The sequence below is a fragment of the Alexandromys fortis genome, unplaced genomic scaffold (genome assembly GCF_014885135.2).
Source record: "Alexandromys fortis isolate MF-2015 unplaced genomic scaffold, M_Fortis_MF-2015_v1.1 scaffold_257, whole genome shotgun sequence".
NCBI classification, from domain to species: domain Eukaryota; kingdom Metazoa; phylum Chordata; class Mammalia; order Rodentia; family Cricetidae; genus Alexandromys; species Alexandromys fortis.
Window position 1 is genome coordinate 262,717 of NW_026068134.1, and position 19,512 is coordinate 282,228.

General features: G+C 42.9%; 1 protein-coding gene across 1 annotated transcript in view; it reads left to right on the top strand.

Moving 5' to 3' along the window:
• The first annotated feature begins 207 nt into the window (after positions 1–207).
• Positions 208–19,512, top strand: part of Eif2ak3 (eukaryotic translation initiation factor 2 alpha kinase 3) — a 69,511-nt gene continuing 50,206 nt past the window's right edge. Inside the window, exons 1-2 of the mRNA XM_050126431.1 lie at positions 208–649; positions 12,866–12,995. Of these exons, the coding sequence (XP_049982388.1) occupies positions 360–649; positions 12,866–12,995 (420 nt within the window). The 5' untranslated portion in view covers positions 208–359. The remainder of the gene's footprint in view (positions 650–12,865; positions 12,996–19,512) is intronic.

Consider the following 19,512-nt stretch of genomic DNA (forward strand, 5'->3'; position numbering starts at 1 on the left):
GGGAGGGACATTTCTCATTGGTCATCGCTTCCGGAAAAGGGCAAGGCTTCCACACGCAAAACTACAATTTGATTGGTAGGCATGATGTTGACAACTGGGAATGCGCCCGCCTGGATCGGAGTGGCAGGGCGCGCAGCCAATCGCAGAGCTGAAGCGCGGACCGCTCGCTCAATGGGCGATGTCCGCACTAGGCTGTCACTCAGGTGGCGGTGGCTGAGACGTGGCTGGGCAGCCCTGCTGCTGCGGCGCGAAGTCGGGAAGCGGCGGGGTCCGTGGCGCGCGCTCCTGGTGCTCCGAGCGGCGGGACGGGCGGGCGCCGACGGCCGGGACTCCATGCTCGCGCGTGGGGCGGGCCGCTGATGGAGCGCGCCACCCGGGCCGGGCCGCGCGCGCTATTGCTGCTGCTGCTGCTGGGCTGCGCGGCGGGGATCTCGGCGGCCACGCGCGCCCGCAGCCTGCCCGCGCCCACGGCGGACGCGGCTTTCGGCTTGGGGGCAGCGGCCGCCCCGACTTCGGCCGCGCGGGTGACTGCGGTGGCTACGGCCGAAGTGACCGTGGAGGACGCCGAGGCGCTGCCGGCCGCCGCTGGCGAACATGAGTCACGCGCGACCGAGCCGGACGACGACGTGGACCTGCGGCCGCGCGGCAGGTGAGAGGTTGCGGACCGGGATCCGGGTGCCCCTCGCAGGGATGCGAGTGACTGCGGACAAGCAGAAAGCCGCGACACCTTCCTGCGTCGTTCAGAGTGCCTGTCTGGTCCTGGCTGTGAGAGGGCAACAGCATCCTCAAAGGAGGATGAGGGATGCTTGGAGAACCCAGCACCCGGCTTAGAGATGAAAGCCCACTTCCTCGCTTTCATTGTTTCCGGGCTTGGCCATCCTCCTGGTCCTTTCTACACTCTCACTCCCAAATATGTGACCCGTTCTATTCCAGCGCCGTCGCGACAGCTGTTTAGAGAAAGGACTTTGAAAAGAGATGTCTACGTGTATCCTTCAAATACAAATACGTTGTGGCTCCTAGTCAAGAGTTTTGATTTTCCGTTTCTCTAATTGAGATCTGCTGGAACACCTGCATCAGAATTGCCTGGGGGATGCTGGTTTAAAGGACAGTTTTCTAGGCTCCGCCCCGGTTTCACTGAACCAGACCTTTTCTGGGTAAAAACCTGAAAACTGCGTGTTGAACAAGCTCCCCCGACTGCTCTTGAACACACTAAAGTTTAAGCGCTCTGGTTAGGTTCTTGTATACCGGCAGTTCTTTGATAGTTAAAGAGGGTTACTATAGTTTATTTCAGTTGGGTTTCTTAGCCTTATAAGCATACAAATTCAAGAGACAAATTTTGAAGCAATTTTCAAAGTCTGCATGGAATATAATGATAAAGTATTTTCAGACAGCACATGCGGAGAAAATGGCACTATTTAACAAAAGGGGTGATAAAAGCATTAGGTAAAGGAAGACAGAACCATTAAATCAGAAAGTATTTTAAGTTTATAACGTAGTATTTACTAAGTTCTAGCAAGTATCCGAACCTTGATCTATGTACCCAGTGACTACTAGAAATAACCTGAGTCCTAAGATTATCCATAAACATTTGGATAAACATCTTGGAGCTGCTGTAAATTACAAGTAGTAATTTACCAGAATAAATTGCAAGAAGTGGAGTGAAATATTTTGTTTTCCTGAGAACACATGCCCACACTAACAGGTCCTTACTAAACTCATCAGAGCCCAAGATTCACTGGCGGTCCCGAGGTTGAGCAGGTAGCCCTTGGTAGGAGGGTCCAGTCAGTGGTCAGGGAGAAGCGGTGCAAATGAAGTGTCGTGGTGATCCAAGGCTTTTGTGGTTTTCACTGTGTAGGGAGAAGGGGTGAGGTAGGTTCGCAGGCAAGAAATGGCTGGGACAGGGTTGGAAATGGGTAGAATGCAGACAGTAGTGCCCTTCAGACAGCAGGAGGCAGGGGGCTGGAAATTATGCTGAGATCCTTTGTCATACGTGTGTGTGTGTGTGTGTGTGTGTGTGTGTGTGTGTCTGCGCGTGCGTGCGTGTGTGTGCCTGTGCCTACCCTAACAGCTCCATTCCTTGGAAACATGTTGTTAGACCTCCAGAGTCAGGCACCACCCAACCTACTGACTAAAGCTCTATATTGTAATAGATCACCTTATGATTAAATACACATTAGTTTGAGAAATATTATCTTGAATGGCAGGCCTGAGCAAAAGTTATGCTGAAATCTTTCTCTAAAACAGGGTTTACTGAAACCCAAGGTAAGGATACTAAAAGAACATCCTTGCTAGCCCCATAATGGCTCCCACAATCAAGCTATATCTTTCCTTGTTCTCCCTCTCTGTCCTTTCCCCATCTGGACCATCCCATTCCCTCATGTTCTCCTCCTCCCTCCCCTTCTCTCCTCCCTCCTCCTTCTACTTTCCTTTCCCCCTCCCAATTTTATAGTGGGTGGGTAGATGGGGGCAAGGGAACACCTGCACAGGACCAACTAGGCCCTCTGAATGTGGGTGACAGTTATTTGGCCGGAGCAGACTGTGGAGCCACTGACAGTGGGACCGGGATTTATCCCTGGTACTTGAATTGGCTTTTTGGAGCCCATTCTCTTACTCAGTCTAAATACAGGGGCGAGGGCCTTGGTCCTGCCTCAAAGTGATGTGTCTGACTATGTTGACTCCCCTTGGGAAGAAGCCTTACCTTCTCTGAGGAGTGGATGGGGGCTGGAGGGAGGGAAAGGTTGGGGGAGCCGGAAGAGAGGAGGGAATGGGAACTGGGATAGGCATGTAAAATGAGAAAAGATCTTTTTTTTTAAATAAAAATAAAAAATAATTTTTGAAGTTATGCCATTCTATTTGAACATACAAACTGATATCTAGTTAAAAAAAAAAAAAAAACAATGATGAAGTCAGGTCNAAATAAAAATTAATTAATTAAAAAATAAAATTAAAGGAATAAAGAAAGGTGGCTCTTTATTTGAGGTGGCTCTTGCTTAGAATCGCAGCACCTGCGAGGCAGAGGCCGAGGTGGGAGGATTGCTGTGAGTTCTGGATTACAGAATGCAGGACCACTTTCTTCCTTCCTCAGAAACAAGAGTGAAACTGGAAGAAATCCGCCTGGAGGAGAGCGTGTGATCTCTGGATAGGACTGCACAGTAGTGTGAAGTTAGCATAGTGTAAATGAGTGAGAAGCCAAGGGTGAGTTGGGTCAGCTGGAGATACATATTCAAAGTTAAAGAAAAGGTTTTTTCTAAGTGCTATTTACAAGTTAAAAAAAAAAGTCTGAAGACATCAGTTCCATAATAATAGAATGATATCCTGTTTGTTTCAAGGGGAGGCCTGGAGGGACAGAGCTAAGTTAACCAAGCGTTGATTGCAGACAGCTGTGAAGAACTCTGGCACTTGCAGAACAGGGGGAGGTGGGGAACCAAGGGCTGTGTTTTTGCGCCTTGTCTTTTGATGCATAGCAAGACGGGACCTATTGAGATTCATTTTCTCCTTTGATAGGCATTCGTCTTTACCCATGGCACTTGACATGTTCACTCTGCATCTCAGGCATGTCACTGACTGGATAAATATTCTTGTTTCCCAAAAATGTAAACTTATTTTTCTAGTAGCAGTCTCCCAAAGTTTTTTCTCTAAGCTTTAGACTGGTAAATGATATGCCCCCCCCCCCCCCCAGAGAGAGAGAGAGAGAGAGAGAGAGAGAATTGGGAAGATCATCTCACACACTTAACTGTTGGGCTTTAAGGATACTGGCAGAGTTTATATTACCAACTCTAATTCTAACCTGTAAGGAATTGCCAAGTGTTAGTTGGTCCCTGCAGTGGGTTGGGCCTGCAGAGAGTTACTTGGTTACTTGGTAAAATGGGGGTTGCCCATTTTACACCAAAGACGTTCTGAAGTTATAAGGAACTAATTTAATCTTGATTGTCACACTCATTGCAAAGTGTATTTCCTTTTGCATAGTTGTTCTCCCTACTTCCTAACACAAGTATTACTGAATTTAACATTTCTTCCTGGTGTCTCTGTACACTGTTCATCTGCTAAGGGAAGTTTTTGGATTAAATGAGATAACATCAAATATTTTGCAAATGTAAGATGATTTAATTCCTCTTTATTTCTCTTTTGACTCTGTCTTTTCCCAGACTGACTGGATAGGAAGCAAAGGTGCAGAAATCTGGCCTTCGCTAGATTTTCAAATTCATAATCATAGTATTTTGTTTGTTGTTTTAAATCCCCTTTAGGTCATTAATAAATAGTGTCTCTGACTACTATGTTGACAGAGAATATTGTCAATCATGTAGGCCTGTCAATGTTCACTTTCCCCACTCCAGACTCTGGTGGTTAACCAAAATCACATTTAAAGAGGAATTTACATGTAACTTGCCAAACAAGTTGTAAGCCAAACTAAACATGCTTTGGGCCGATACATGGACTGTGTTTTCTCTCTACAATTGCCTTCAACTTCATTGATGCCTAGTACTCTGTGACAGGTACTAGGCTAGTCTTCATTTGAACCCAGCTCTGTGTGTTCATTTTACGAAAGGGACCTGTCTGTCAGTTGCCATGAACAGTAGTTAGAACTTGGCTCTTCAGCACCAGTTACCTGAGGTCCCCACCTGACTCTTTCCTTTTCTTTTTAGTGAAAGCTGCTCTTTATATAATTTGTTCTAAAACGCTTTGAGGGACCCTGGGTGTAGCTCTGTGATAGACAAATACTTACCATCAGTGATGTCCAGGGCTTTAATTGGGAACATCAAAAGCAAGAGGGCAAACAAACAAGTTTACGGGGTAAATGTAAGGGGTGGAAATTAGATATGTAGTGTTTTTAAATCCCTGTCCTATTTGTGAGTGACCATTTTGAGTAAAATTGCTTAATTGTATAAATTAGAGATACTTTTTTATTTTCCTCATGTAGCCCAGGCTGATTTTGAACTCACGATCCTCTGGCTTCCACCACCTAAATGCTGGGTTGTTTCGTTGTTGTTGTTGATGTTTAGACAGAGTGTTATAATATAGCCCAGGCTGGCCTCAAGATCATGATCCTCCAGATTCCCTTGTGCTAGGATTATAGGCATGAGGTATCATATCTTGCCTAGAAAAAGTTTCTGTCTTAAAAAGGATTCTCTGTTACTCTTGTGTTACATGTAGATTTGCTGAAGCTTCCTCAAGGTCTAGCTGATATATAAAAACATTTAAGTATAGTTGTTTTAGGTATTATATTTTTTCATTAGAAGCCTAGCTGTTCTTAAGATATGATTAAATATAGGAAGCTTGATTGGAAGATTTACTTAGTAGAGGAGGACTAAGGAGTCAAGTCTAGTCAGTATTAATTTTTTTTTGTATGAAAACACATGTTTCTTTTACTGAATGTATGTGTTGGTGGAAGATTCCTGGCCCTATCAAAAATATACATATATGTGTATATATTTTTCCAGTCAAATCATATTATCAGGTTTGTAAAGTATATTCACTAGAAGAAGAGAAATAGAAAATATTAAAGTAAACAGGGTGTTTGTTTTCTAGGCAGGGTTTCTCTGTGTAACAGTACTGACTGTCCTGGAACTCACTCTGTAGACCAGGCTGGCCTCGAACTCACAGAGATCTTCTTGCCTCTGCCTCCCAAGTGCTTAGATTAAAGGCATGTACCACACCACTGGGCAGAAAGTAAATAATTGCTAATATATAAATTACTTAATCCAGATAATGCTTTCTGTCACCTGCTAGGGACGTCCATAGGAGTTAAGACTCCTTTGAAATGACTTTATGAAGGAGTTTAGCATCTACCAGACTCCAGCAAATTTAACTGTCAGTAGACAGATGTTCTGAGCAGCTTAAGCCAGAGTCAAGGGTTCTTTAAAATTAAGTCAGACCCAACACAGTCTGTGTATTCATTTGGCCTGAAGTCATTTCTTCTAAACTGAGGACGTAATCAGAATGGTTACAAGATAAATGACACTTTGATGACATTTTCTGAAGCAGAAAGGAAGGAAGAAAGGAAGGAAGGAAGGAAGGAAGGAAGGAAGGAAGGAAGGAAGGAGATAAAGTGCATATTATAGTAACATAATAGTCATTTGGGCGGACTTGGAGTTGATAGACTAACAGCTGGGAAAACTGTATTCCCCAGCCCTGTCCTAAACTTAATTGTGAGTGGTCCTAGGCAAGTTCCATTTCTCTGTATCTTTCTCCAGCGTCTCTGCCTTTTTGATGTGGATAATGTCTTTACATCATGTAACTGATTTGTGTAATAAACATTTCCTTATTTTACTAGGCTAGGCACTGCCAGGCACTGAGAGTGGAGAGAGCTCAGAGTCTGGCAGAAGTAACTTTGTTTACAGAATTAACTAAATTGTAGTAGATAGGCATCCTCATAATGGCATGAAGCTGAAGAGAATGGGAATGTCACTATCATATTATCAAATCCTTGAATATAAGAAGTGTCAGGGTAGGAGCTGGAGAGGTGTCTCTGGTTAAGAACACTTGCTGCTCTTGCAGAGGACCCAGGTTTGGTTCCAGCACCTATATAGTGGCTCACAACCATCCATTACTCCAGTTACAGGTGATCTTGTATCCTCTTTTGAGCTCCACGGGCACCAGGAATACACATGGTAAACATACATACTTGCAAGTAAAACACTCATACACATAAAATAACATGCGCCTTTCAAAGAAATGTCAAAGGCCAGAGAAAGAGTTCAGTGGACAAAATGGTTTCCATGAAGCCCGATGACCTCATTTGATCACTAGAGTCCAGGTGACTGGCATATCTATAATCCCAACACTCCTATGTCAAGATGAGAGGCAGAGACAGGAGAATCATTAGAGACTTGCAGGTCAGCTAGTCTGGGATACACAGTGTCTCGGCAGAAACAAAGGAGACCCTGCTCCAAAAGTAAGAGGGTAGGAAAGACCCGACTCCCCAAAACTGTGATATCCATATACATGCATGCATATACACATACACACACGTGCATACACATGCAAATAATAATAAATAAAATTTTAATTTAAAAAAGAAATTCTCTTGGTCAGAATAGGCAGTGGAATCACAAGCAAGGACACAGTGGGGGTTTTACAGTGAATTTAGCAGGACTTCTAAGCCTGAGTTCCCAGATCACTGTTAATCTATATAGGGAATCTTTGTGATCCAGTGTAAATCCATGGACTATAGATTTTTTAAATAATGGAATGGAATGAAATATTTCATAAGGAATACACTAATTAAAAAGTCAAGCCAGGTGTGGTGACACATACCTGTAATCCCAGCAGCACTCAGAGGCAGAAGGGCCAGGTCTTCAGGGCCATCCTCTGCTATACACAGTGTATCTGAGGTCTTCAGGGCCATCCTCTGCTACATACACAGTGCATCTGAGGTCTTCGGGGCCATCCTTTGCTATACACAGTGTATCTGAGGTCTTCAGGGCCATCCTCTGCTACATACACAGTGTATCTGAGGTCTTCGGGGCCATCCTCTGCTACATACAGTGTATCTGAGGCTATAAAATATCCCATCTCAACAAACACAAGAGTGAACTTTGTGCTTTGAGCTCAAATTATGTCAACCCTTCAATAATACTTCTTTCTTCCCAGAAACCATGCCTGTTTAAGCTAGTTTTAAATATTTTCTTTAAAGCTGGAGCAATGCAGGCTACCAAGATGGGTCAGCAGGTGAAGGAGCTTGCCACCAACCCCAGTAACATGCTCTCCATCCCTAGGACCCACTTGGGAAATGAGAGAACCAACTCCTCTGTTGTCCTCAGACATCCACAATTCAGGTTGTGGCACGTGTATGCTCCCCCCATACAAAAAAAAAAATAAATGTAAAAACATTATTGGAGAATTAGGCACTTGGCAAATGAAATGTTTGAAGACAGGGTGATAATTGAATGAACTAAGGAACCTTGTTGAGAAGGCTGGAAACCCCTGGAGGGGTTGTCACGGTTGAGAGGTGTGAGAAGAAGGGATTAGCTCGGCAGCAGAGACAGAAAATGAGGTTGGCAAAGTATAGAGGAGCTAATTTGTAAAAGTGTGAAGCAGTGGGCACAGCAGAAGTTAGTCTGAGCTCTACTGTGGACTCAGACTCATCAGAAAAGGGAAGAAATGGTCCTGAAGGCAGAAAATACGTCAGGCTTTTACAATGTTTTGATGAAAATGATCTTAATGTCAAGATCAGTGGGGGTGAGGTATATATTGCGTGTTAGGATACAGTATAAAGAGAGGAAGAAGAGGGAGGGAAAACTGGTGAGAGGTTTAACTTTCTGTATGTGACATCCTGATAAGGGGTAGAACCTACCTGCTGAGTTGTCGTAAAAGGGCTGGTGAACCGCAAATACCACATAGGTTTGTTCAAGGAAGAGCATGCAGTGCAAACAGAGAAAGTGCCTGCTGGGAAGAGATGTGGGAATGGCAGGGGAGAGTCTGTGGGAAGCAGAGGCCCCTGTGGGACACTTGTAAAGGGGGTAGATCACCGAAACCCTTCCTGCAGTAACTGGAAAGGGTTGGAGTGGTGCTTGCTGGGAACCCGAAAAGATGCTCCGCTACACTAAGGACCTAGGGCTTGCAGAAGAGGTAGCAGATCATGTTCTAATGAGTGGTGAATTCTTTGCTATAAATGGAGACTGCTTTTTCGTTCTCAGCTGTCCAGACCCAAATAATCACGTAGAAACTGTATTAGTTACAATACCGTTTGGCCAATGGCTTAGGCACATTCCTAGCTAGCTCTTACATCTTAAATTAACCCATTTGTATTATTTTATATTTTGCCATAATGTTTGTGGTTTGCCGGTAAGGTTCTGGCATCTTTCTCCTTCAGCAGCTACATGGTGTCTCCCTAACTCCGCCTTCTTTCTCCCTGCATTCAGTTTAGTTTTTCCTCCTACCTATATTCTGCCCTGCCATAGACCAAAGCAGCTTCTTTATTAACCAGTGGTAATAAAATATATTCATAGCATACAGAGGGGAGTCCCACATCTCTATGCCTCCTCTGTTGCAAATCAGTTGGCACAGTCGAGCTTAGCATGAAATTCACCCGGGATGTCATGATTCATTGTCTTGTGAGCCTTTAATAGTTTGTAATAATTTTATGATCAGACAGTTTGGGTTATATTGAGCTAAGTGAAATAGCTCTATTTCATCTATTAAAAACAAGGAAATGGCCCAGTGGATAAGGTACTTGCTCCTCGAAACTCCTCCCCTTCTACCCCCTCAGCAAACTAACTAGACTAGAGGGAATTAGCAAGCTCTCGGTTCCAAAAGAGATTCTGTCTCAATGAATAAAGTAGAGCTGCAGGAAAAATGGCTCAGCATTCAAGAGTACTTGCTGATCTTCCAGAGGACCCAAATTTGGTTCCCAGCACCTATGTCAGGCAGCCCCTCCAGCTCCAGGGGATCCAACACCTTCTTTTGACTCCACAAGCACCTGCAAACATGACCTGCACATGCAAAATATACAGATGCACATACAACATATAAATGAAAATAAAAGGTTTGTGGGAGCCAGAAAGAGGGGGAGGAAATCTGGGTCTCTATATAGCCTTGGCTGGAATTCACGATGTAGATCAGGCTGACCTGGAACTCAACAGAAGTCTGCCTGCCTCCCAAGTGCTGGGATTAAAGGCGTCCACCACCAAGTCCAGCTAAAAATAAATCTTGTTTAAAAAACAAAAACAAAAAAAATCTTTAAATAAAATTGAGTGAAACTGAGGAAGACACCAGCTGTCCCTTTTAGGCATGAAATATACATATATTGCAAAATAAATACATAAATAAAAAATTCTAAAAACCCCAACTGAGTGAACTTTGAGGAGATTTAGGGCAGAGCCATGGAGATGTGTACCAGGTCTGACTTCCAGGCCCTACCTGTAAATTCTTTGATCCTTGAATAAGTACAGGGTTTTCATCTTGTTTGAAATAGTGCATTCACTGGGAGATAAATGCCTTTCTGCTGGCCCTCTTTTCATCTCTCTGTTCTGGTGCCTGTGGTACCTCTGTCCTTCTGTTATTCCTGTAGTCCGCTGGACCACGTTGGTTTTCAGCAGAGTCTGGCTTCAAGCTGCTTTCCCAGTCAGTGGCAGTGAGCATCCTTCTCTGTCAGTCATTAGGTGAGCTGCAGAACCTCGGGTCTGCATTGTCCTGCTTGTGCTATGGCACGAGGGACCCCTCCCTTGAGATGCTCTAGGAAGGAGCCAAAGTGAACACTCCTAGTCTGTTACTGCCAACTTGTCATACGCCCTGGCCTGTAACACGAGAACTAGACGATTTTATAGCATTTGTTTTCTTTTATTTTTTTTTTAACACTCGGCATAGCTAGGGGTGAGAATCTCTTGACCTCAGGCCAGCTCCAGCAACAGGTAGAAAGTTTAAAAGGAATTGGGCTGGTCTTTTTCTTTGGTTTGTCAACTAAAGTTATGTGACAAAATTTTTATTTTCACAAATAAGATAAAGGGTTACTACTTTAAAGCCCAAAACAAGAAAAGTAATAAATAATTTGGCAATTTATATTATGTGTGTATGTGTTTTTTTTTTTTTTAAGACAGGGTTTTACTATGTAGTCCAGGCTGGCCTTAAATTTGCTATGTTGCCCAGGCTGGCTTGCTGGAGATCCTTCTGTCTCCTGAGTGCTGGGATCATGGGGTTTACCACAACACCTCACAAAATTGTGCTTTGAGAGACTTCAAATGAGTTTATATGAAATTATTTCCTTGATTAACTTATAGCTTTACTTTGTGCATATTGTACATCAAATGCAATGCAAGGAGCGCAATTGTGCCTTCTAATCCTAACCAGGAACGTAACAATGCATAGTTGGAATCTGTGTGGTCTTTTATTTTTTTCCTTCGAGGCAGGGTTTCTCTGTAGCTTTAGAGCCTGTCCTGGAACTAGCTCTTGTAGACCAGGCTGTCCTCGAACTCACAGAGATTCTCCTGCCTCTGCCTGAATGCTGAGATTAAAGGCATATACCACCACCGTTTGGCCTGTGTGGTCTTTTAAAAATATGAGAATTTTTATTTATTGTTTGTTTTGTGTGTATGTTTGTGCTCCTGCTATTGTGCTTCAGCACACACATTTGAAGGTCAGTGGACAACCTTCAGGAGTTAACTCTCCACATCTACCAAGAAATCAAACTCAGGCTGTTGTGCTCAGCATCAAATGCCTTTACCAGCTGGGTTCTCACACCTGACTCCTGTGTGGTCTTTAAAGCAGGAAAATAAGCCCGGCAAATTCCTGGTGTTTAACTAGGAGTTGAAACCAGTTCAGTTGAAACCGGTGTTCAACTCTTTCTTTCATCCCGTGTGAAATTTACAGTCTGCTCTGTTTCTGGGGCATATGTCCCATGCAAAGAAAGATAATAACAGTAAGAAAAATAATACTGTTTGAGAAATTCTCAGGGTAGTCTTGACTTTGGACATGTCAACTTTGATATGCCAAGAAGCCTGCTGGGAACTTTATGATAGTATTCAGACATGTGTGTCAGACCTCAGGGGAGAGGCCTGGAGCCAGAGACAGAAGTTTTGGAATTTCCAGCCAGAGGTGTGTTTAAAGCTATGAGACTGGCTGAGATCACCAAGATAGTTAAACATAGGAGAGACTATTTTAAGAGGCAAGAAAGATGAAGAGGAACCAGAAAATGGAACTGAGAAAGATCATAGAACTGAGTGAAAAAATAATTGTTATAATATTTATTTTCAAAATTAAAATATAATTACATAATCTCCCTATTCCCTTTCCTACCTCCAGTCATTCTCACTTACCTCCTTTCTCTCAAATTCATGGCCTTTTTTTCTTTAATTGTTCTCTCCTTCTTAAATATATAAATACAACCTGTCCAGTCCATATAAAGATATTCCATGTTTCAGGACTGACCACTTGGTATTAGATAATCAATTGTGAGGGATGGGGGAGCCCCTTTCCCCCACTCTCAGCATTCCCTAGTGCTGCTAGTTTTTTATTTAGGGCTGAGGCCCTACGAGCTTTCGCCCTTCCAAAGTTACCAAGTCCATTGGTGTTGTTATTGTTCAGGTCTTGTTTTGACAGCCATCTTAGTGAAAATTCAGGGATGTAGCTTCTCTGACATTTCTAGGAGACACAGTCTCACAGCAAACTTCCTGTTCCTCTGATTCTTACAAACTTTCCTTAGAAGTCATGCTGTATATGTAGCAGTTGGAACTGGGTACCACATGATCTCATAATCTCTTGCCTCCTGCGTTTAATTGGTTGTGGCCTTTTGCAGTAGTCTCTGTCTGTTTCAGGAAAAGAATATTAGAAAAATATCTAGGAATGGTGTTTGAGCCTAGTCTACATAATGACATCCTGGACAGCCAGGTGCGTCTCTCTCTCTCTCTCTCTCTCTCTCTCTCTCTCTCTCTCTCTCTCTCTCTCTCTCTCTACATAGATGGATGGATGGATGGATGGATGGATGGATGGATGGATGGATGGATGGGGGGCCTGGCTCTTGGAAAATAAATAAATAAGTATATAAATCAGGAAAATATGGTATCTTAGAAGCTACATAAAAAGTGGTGGCACACACTTTTAATCCCAGCATTGTACTCGGGAGGCAGAGGCAGGCAGATCTCTGTGAATTCTGGTCTACAAGAGCTAGTTCCAGGACAGGTTCCAAAGCTATAGAGAAACTCTGTTTCCATATGTTTCCCAAAGTGCAAGAGTCTACTTGGCCCTGAGTATTTGTCATTGTGAAGTTGGTGTCTTGCTGCAGAGACAGATGAGTGACAAGACCTTAGAGACTGAGGGGCAGTGGTCTCCCCTCTTCTTACTGATGGGACTACTTTCCTTTCACGTGAGAGGGTAAGTGCACATTGTCTTAGATTGCTTTCCAAAGTTTGTTCTCTTTATTTTTCATTTACAGATCCTTAGTAATTATCAGCACATTAGATGGAAGAATTGCTGCCCTGGATGCTGAGAATCATGGTAAAAAGCAGTGGGATTTGGACGTGGGCTCTGGTTCCTTGGTTTCATCTAGCCTCAGCAAGCCAGAGGTAAGAAACTCAAGTTGTGCTGAGAATCACTGGTGTGTCTCCTTGTGATGCTTGAGCTCGGAGCCTTTGCCTGGGTTAGAGACGTCAAGCTGTCACTACACCTTTCTGTAAAATGGTGTGGATGATAGTGCCCACTTCTTAGGATTGTTGCAGGCGTTCAATGTGTTAGTCTTATAAGTAGCCAAGGAACTGTGTCTGCTATATCCATATAGCACGTTACCTGGTTGGTCACATGATCATCTTTTCTTGTTGTCATCATAGGATCCCCAAGGAGGAACAATAATTGAGATTTTCTAGTTAGAAGTCCATGCTGCAGAACCCTGTGCTTTGTTACTTTCTACATTTTTTTTCTTAAGTGCTGTACATCCTAATTCTTTTTTGTTTTTCATATGCTCCAAATCAGGTCACTTAAATATATATATAATTATAGTGGAGGAGGTGGATGGAGAGAGAGGACCCAGACACACAGGCACGCACATGCCATATTGCACACATGGAGGTTGTGTGATCAGTTCTCTCCTTCCACTGTGGGTTCCAGGGATTGAACTCCAATTATTAGGCCTGTATGGCAAACACTTGTACCCACTGAGCCAGCCCGAAATGCACTACAATTCATCTAATTTTATCAGTAGCAGAAAATGTGTACTTCCTAGTTCTGAGCTCTGTAATATAGAGAGCAACAAACAGATTTAGATTATGCTTTCAAAACTGCTTCAGTTCAGTGAGGAACTGCCCATTTCAGGGTGGTGCCATGGGGAGGATTAGAGGAGAGAAGCTTATTTTCCAGTATTTAATCTTGACTCCGGGTTGTCTCCTTCTGTTGTTTAAGTCATTTTAAGTAAGTCCATCTTTAGAGTCGTGGCGGCTGACATGCAGTCAGTTGCCTGTCGAATGCTCTCAGTCTCCTCCCACATCGAGTCCACTGACTGTGGACACCCGCACGGTAATCTTTCCTTTCAAAAGCTTCCTAGATGATATCAAGTTGAGAAGAGACAGAAGCTGACATGAGGGCCTTAAGAATGACCCTACTAACATTGGTGGAGCTTTGTGGTAGGAACTTGCTACCAACTTCCTTTCTGTAATCACATTTCCCTGTGTCTTCCAGTAAATGCAGCCTGAATCATTTTTGCTGCACTGAGGAGGGGATTTGGGGAAACAGTCTTGCAGAACCTCTGCATTTCTTATATGCTAAGCCCAGGCTAGTCTTTGAGCAAGTAGTGTTTATTATGCCATTCCTATTCAAATCACAACCCTATCTATATATCTGTCTGTCTGTCTGTCTGTCTATCTGAAACAGTCTTACTATGTAGTCCAGGATAACCTTGTATGCATTATCCTTCTGCCTCAACCTTCTGAGTGCTGGAATTGTAGGCATGTACCATCACACCCAGCTATATATCTATATTTATGACATTAAAAATTAAAATAAAAATAGCTCAGCAGATAAGAGCACTGGCTACTCTTCAGAGGCCCTGAGTTCAATTCCCAGCAGCCATATGGTGGCTTACAATGATCTGTATGAGATCTGGTGCTCTCTTCTGGCATGCAGGCATACATGCAGGCAAACACTATATACATAATAAATAAATCTTTTTTAAAAATTAAAATAAGTTGTTCCAAAAGTCTTACTAGTTAATAATAAACCCAGTACATGATAGCATGATGTGTTATCAAGATAAAAGAGGCACCCTTTTTACATATCTGCAAATCTCTTTAATTTGCAGTTTAGTAGAAGACAACTAGATTTTTATATTTACTTCTTTCTTAAATATATTGCATTGTTGTCAGACATGGTAGCCAATGACTATAGTCCCAGCATGGGGAGCTAGAGACCAGCCTTGGGTACATCATGACTTCAAGGCCAGCCTGAAATATATGAGGCCTGTCTCAGAAAAACAAACAAAAATTATATTGCAGTTTTTGGTTCAACTGTATGAAGACAATTCAATCCCATACATAGGTCATTGGAAAAGGGAGGAATATTTTAGTGACCTTTGGCTTTGTTTTGACACTGCCACCAAAAGTTTCTGAAAGGATCTGAAACCAAAGCAATTAACATTTTAAAAATGTTTTTATTTATTACTGGGGTTTTTGTTTTGTTTATGTCAGGGTCTCACCATGTGGCCCTGAGTGTCCTACAACTTGCTATCTAGATCAACTGGCCTCAAACTCACAGAGATCCTCCTCCCTTTGCCTCCCAAGTGCTCAGATTAAAGGTGTGCCCCACTCTGACCTTATTTTAATTTATGTGTATATGTGTGTGCCTGCTTGTGTTCTTCATTTGCACAGTTCTCATAGAGACCAGAAGAGAATGTTGGATCCCTTGGAACTGGAGTGGTTGGGGGCCATTCAGTCTGGATGCTGGGAACCCAACCCAGTCCTCTACTAGAACAGCAAGTGCTCTTTATGGCTGAGCCATCTCTCCAGCTCCTTCAATGAACATATTATACTCTATTGCATTAACATCCACTAGCCATCTTGCTTTTTCTGTAGCACCACTACACTTCACTAGGAAATACAGGCTTAGTGAGTTATTAATACATAATACATTGGAAAAAATTCAGTTTGTTACTAATATCACTGATTTAATCAGAAGCTTGGTCTGGTTGGGTTTGGGTTTTTGGTGTTGGGAATTGAGGCCTCCTGCACACTAAGCTCACCTGCCACTGTGCTACCCACGCAGCCCTTAACCATCTTCCTAAGAACTAGAAAACTGTAGGTTGTCTTCTGTAGACACAGCCTACCTGATTTTTACTTGAAAACTCAATTTTTTTTTTTTTTTTTTTTTTTTTTTTTTTTTTTTTTTTGGTTTTTCGAGACAGGGTTTCTCTGTGGCTTTGGAGCCTGTCCTGGCACTAGCTCTGTAGACCAGGCTGGTCTCGAACTAACAGAGATCCGCCTGCCTTTGCCTCCCGAGTGCTGGGATTAAAAGCGTGCGCCACCATCGCCCGGCTGAAAACTCAAATTTTATCACAAATACTGCCAGTTGTTGTCTTTGAAGTGAAAAGCCTACTTTGTTGTTTTTGAAGAAATGTCTGGAATATACTGAGTGTCATCGCTATTGTTGGTTTCAGTTGATTGTTGAACAAAATGAAGCCATTTGAACAGAGCAAATAATTCAGTACACACAAGTGCTGCTCCCGAGATGCGCTTCAGGTACACTTAAGATGCTCACAAGTGTTGACACACTTCCTGTTAGTGACAAAAAGGTAGTCCTGAGGGTCAAGAGTCAATAAAATTTGTCATGTTTGTTGCTTCAAATGTTTTATTTCTCTGTGTGTGGCTCTCTGTCTTTCTCTCTCTTTGTCTCTCTCTCTCTCTGACTTCTCTGTCTGCCTCTGTGTTGTGTCCTCCCCCATTCTCTTTCCTTCCTGTTCTCCCTTGCCCCTCCCCAGCCATCTTTTAGCAGAGTCTTGGAGAGCCCAGGCTTTCCTAGAAATCACAGTCCTCCCGCTTCAGCCTCCTGAGGGTTGGGTTTCCGGGTATTAAACACAGTGCCCTGCTAGCATTTTAGTTCTAAGGCTTAAATGTGAGGTCTTGCGCATGCTTGGCATGTGCTTTGCCAACTGGGCTTCATCCCCAGACCCATCAAGAACAGTTTGTTTTATTTGTTTGGTTTTGGTTTTTTGTTTTGTTTTGTTTTAAAACAGGGTCTCACTTTGTAAACCAGGCTGGCCCTGAACGTACAGAGATTCATTTGCCTCTACCAAGAACACTCTTAATCTGGACATTGTGTCACCCTCTTGTGATTGTGCAATTTAAGAAGCGGAGGCAGGAGGATCACTACAGGTTCAAGGCTAATGTAGTCTTGAGGCCAACCAGGGCTATATAGGAAGACCCTGACTCAAAAATTTAGAGAAAAACAAAAATACAATTTCTGTTGCGGAGAGTGTGCAGCAGGGAGGAACACAGATCTGTTAGACACTAGGTGTCAGCACGTGTTGCCCTCACATTCAGAGCATGTAGCAAGAGTGACAGGAGCAGTCAAACCATGTCCTGAAAGCTGCTTGACCTTCTGCAAAAAAAATTACAGACCATACTTTAAGGACTGCTAACCTAATCGATGATAGAAATGTTATAAGGACATTTGAGATGATAAACATATTTTCTGGGAGACAGGAAGCGCTGTGCGTTGGATCCTTCTGTCACTCATACTACCCAGAATCTACAAGTTATGTTTAGAAGGTGGACTAGGGCTGGGTGTGGTAGTGTGCACCTTTAATCCTGGAACTGGGGAGGCAGAGGCAGTTGGATCTCTTTGAGTTTAAGATCAACATAGTCTTGAGTTCCAGGCCAGCCAAGGCTTCATGTATAGTAAAATTCTGTCTCCAAAAAGAAAAAGAAAAAAGGAGGTTAGGCAAAATACTACTACAAAAATGCCCTGAACTGCAGGCAATATCTTCCAAGACCATGTGGAGCAATGTTTTCTGAAGACCCTGGTCATCCTAGTGGCTATTATATCCTCCTGTACATACAGTGCTTAGTGGGCAGCGATCACGTAAGAGGAGGGCTGGTTAAAGTGGGCAGGAAGAATCGGCATGGACATATGGGACATGTCTCCCCAGTGACAATAAATAGAGGTGTGACTCCACCTGGGTCCTCCTGTGTTGGGTGCTTGGTTTCTCTCAGCTCTGTCTGTTTGCCATATATGGCCATACATTGGTGCACAACTGTAATCTCTGAATTCCAAAGACTGAAGCAGGAGAATAATGATTTCTATACCAGTGTGGGTCATACAGCGAGAACCAGTCTCAAAAGACACAGATAAAGCTGGGCACATGGTGCATGACATCAACCCAAGCACTTGGGGCAGGACTGGGGAGAAATGAGGGTTCAAGGTCATTCTTGGCTACATAGTGACTTCAAAGTCAGCTTGGATTCCAGGAACCCTTGTGAAAAAAAAAAGAAAAAGAAAAGACAAAAAGAAGCTTGTATAAGCTGGCAAGGTAAAGTACTTGCTGCGTTAAGTGTGAGGACTTGGGATCCCCCAGCACCCAGGTGATAGCTGGATGTAATGATAAAATCTTATAATCCCAGTACTGGGGAAGTGAAGACTGGAGGACCCCAGACTTTCTGGTCAGCTACTCTGGCTGAATCAGTGACTGAAGAAGATACTCAATGTTGACCTCTGGCCTCCACTTGCACATGCACACATGTGTATACCCCCCAACATGCCAGGCACATACATGCACATAACCCATATGCACCTACACTATTTTTTCATTAAAAGTACAAATTCATTACTTATTATCCTGCTAGGTTCAGACTCATTGCATCCTGGCTTGTTCTGATGACATGAACTCTTTCTGTTCCAAAGGGGTCTATAAACTAGTGTGTTGTTTTACTGTTTAGTGTGTTTTGTTGTGTGGTGTGTTGCTTTATTGGTGTTTTGACTATGTCAGTGAAATTCCTGGTGTACAAAGGAGAGTGATAGCTCCATAGGAGCAAATATTTTGTATTATATTTAGAAATTGCATGTGGCAGGAAGGCTGAGGTGTCATGGGTCACACACCTCATTTGCACTCTTTCCTGTTTACAAGGCACCTACAAAACTTCCTCAAAAGAATGTCAATACGAAACCAGCCTACAACTGTGCCTCTGAGTGTGTATTAGGGTGACTGGGGAGCCTGGATTCACTCTGGGGGTTTTAACAGATTACACCCACTATTTTGGACAGCCAGTAGCTAAGATGTGTTTTAACTTTTCAAAAGGACCTACTGATATGAAATCTGATTTGTTTTTCCTCTGGTAATTTAAATATAGGCTCAACCTTTAAAAAGTGTGGAGATTTAATTATGATTCCTCACTGATTGTCCTAAAATTTTATTTTAATAAATAATAATTTGTTCTGTAGGAGATTTTTTTTTTTTTGAGGTCTGTGGGCACTTTTGGGCCACACAAATCTAAATAGACTAAAACTGTCAAGGTGGCTTAGTTGGTAAAGGGACTTGCTGCTAAGCCTGAGGACCTGGCTTTGATCCAAACCCATATGGTGAAAAGAGAGGACCTCAAGTTGCCCTCTGTCCTCCACCACCCTTATGCCGTAGCATGTGCACGCACACACAGACACACACACGTTAAATGAATGTAAGTAAAAAACAAAATTTCCGTTGATGGGTTGGGCACGGTGGCACACACTTTTCTTCAAGCCCAGCACAGAAACAGAAGCAAGTAAGAAATCTGTGAGTTCAGAGCTAGCCTGGTCTACATAATGAGTTCCAGGCCAGCCAGGGCTACATAGTAAGACCCTGTCTCAATCAATCAATTAACCAACCAAATAAATTTCAATAGACTAGATGTTTTTGAGCTCTTATTTCTCTGTGTCTTGGGGCACTTCTGTAACTACCCAGTTAGTCCTTATGTTTATTGAGGATGCCTTTATGAAGAATGTTCCAAATATGTATATGTTCAATTGACTTGAACTTACTTAGATGGCTATTTTTATCTTTACTTAGATTTTTATTTTTTTTATTTTTTTAAATTAATTTATTTATTTATTAAAGATTTCTGTCTCTTC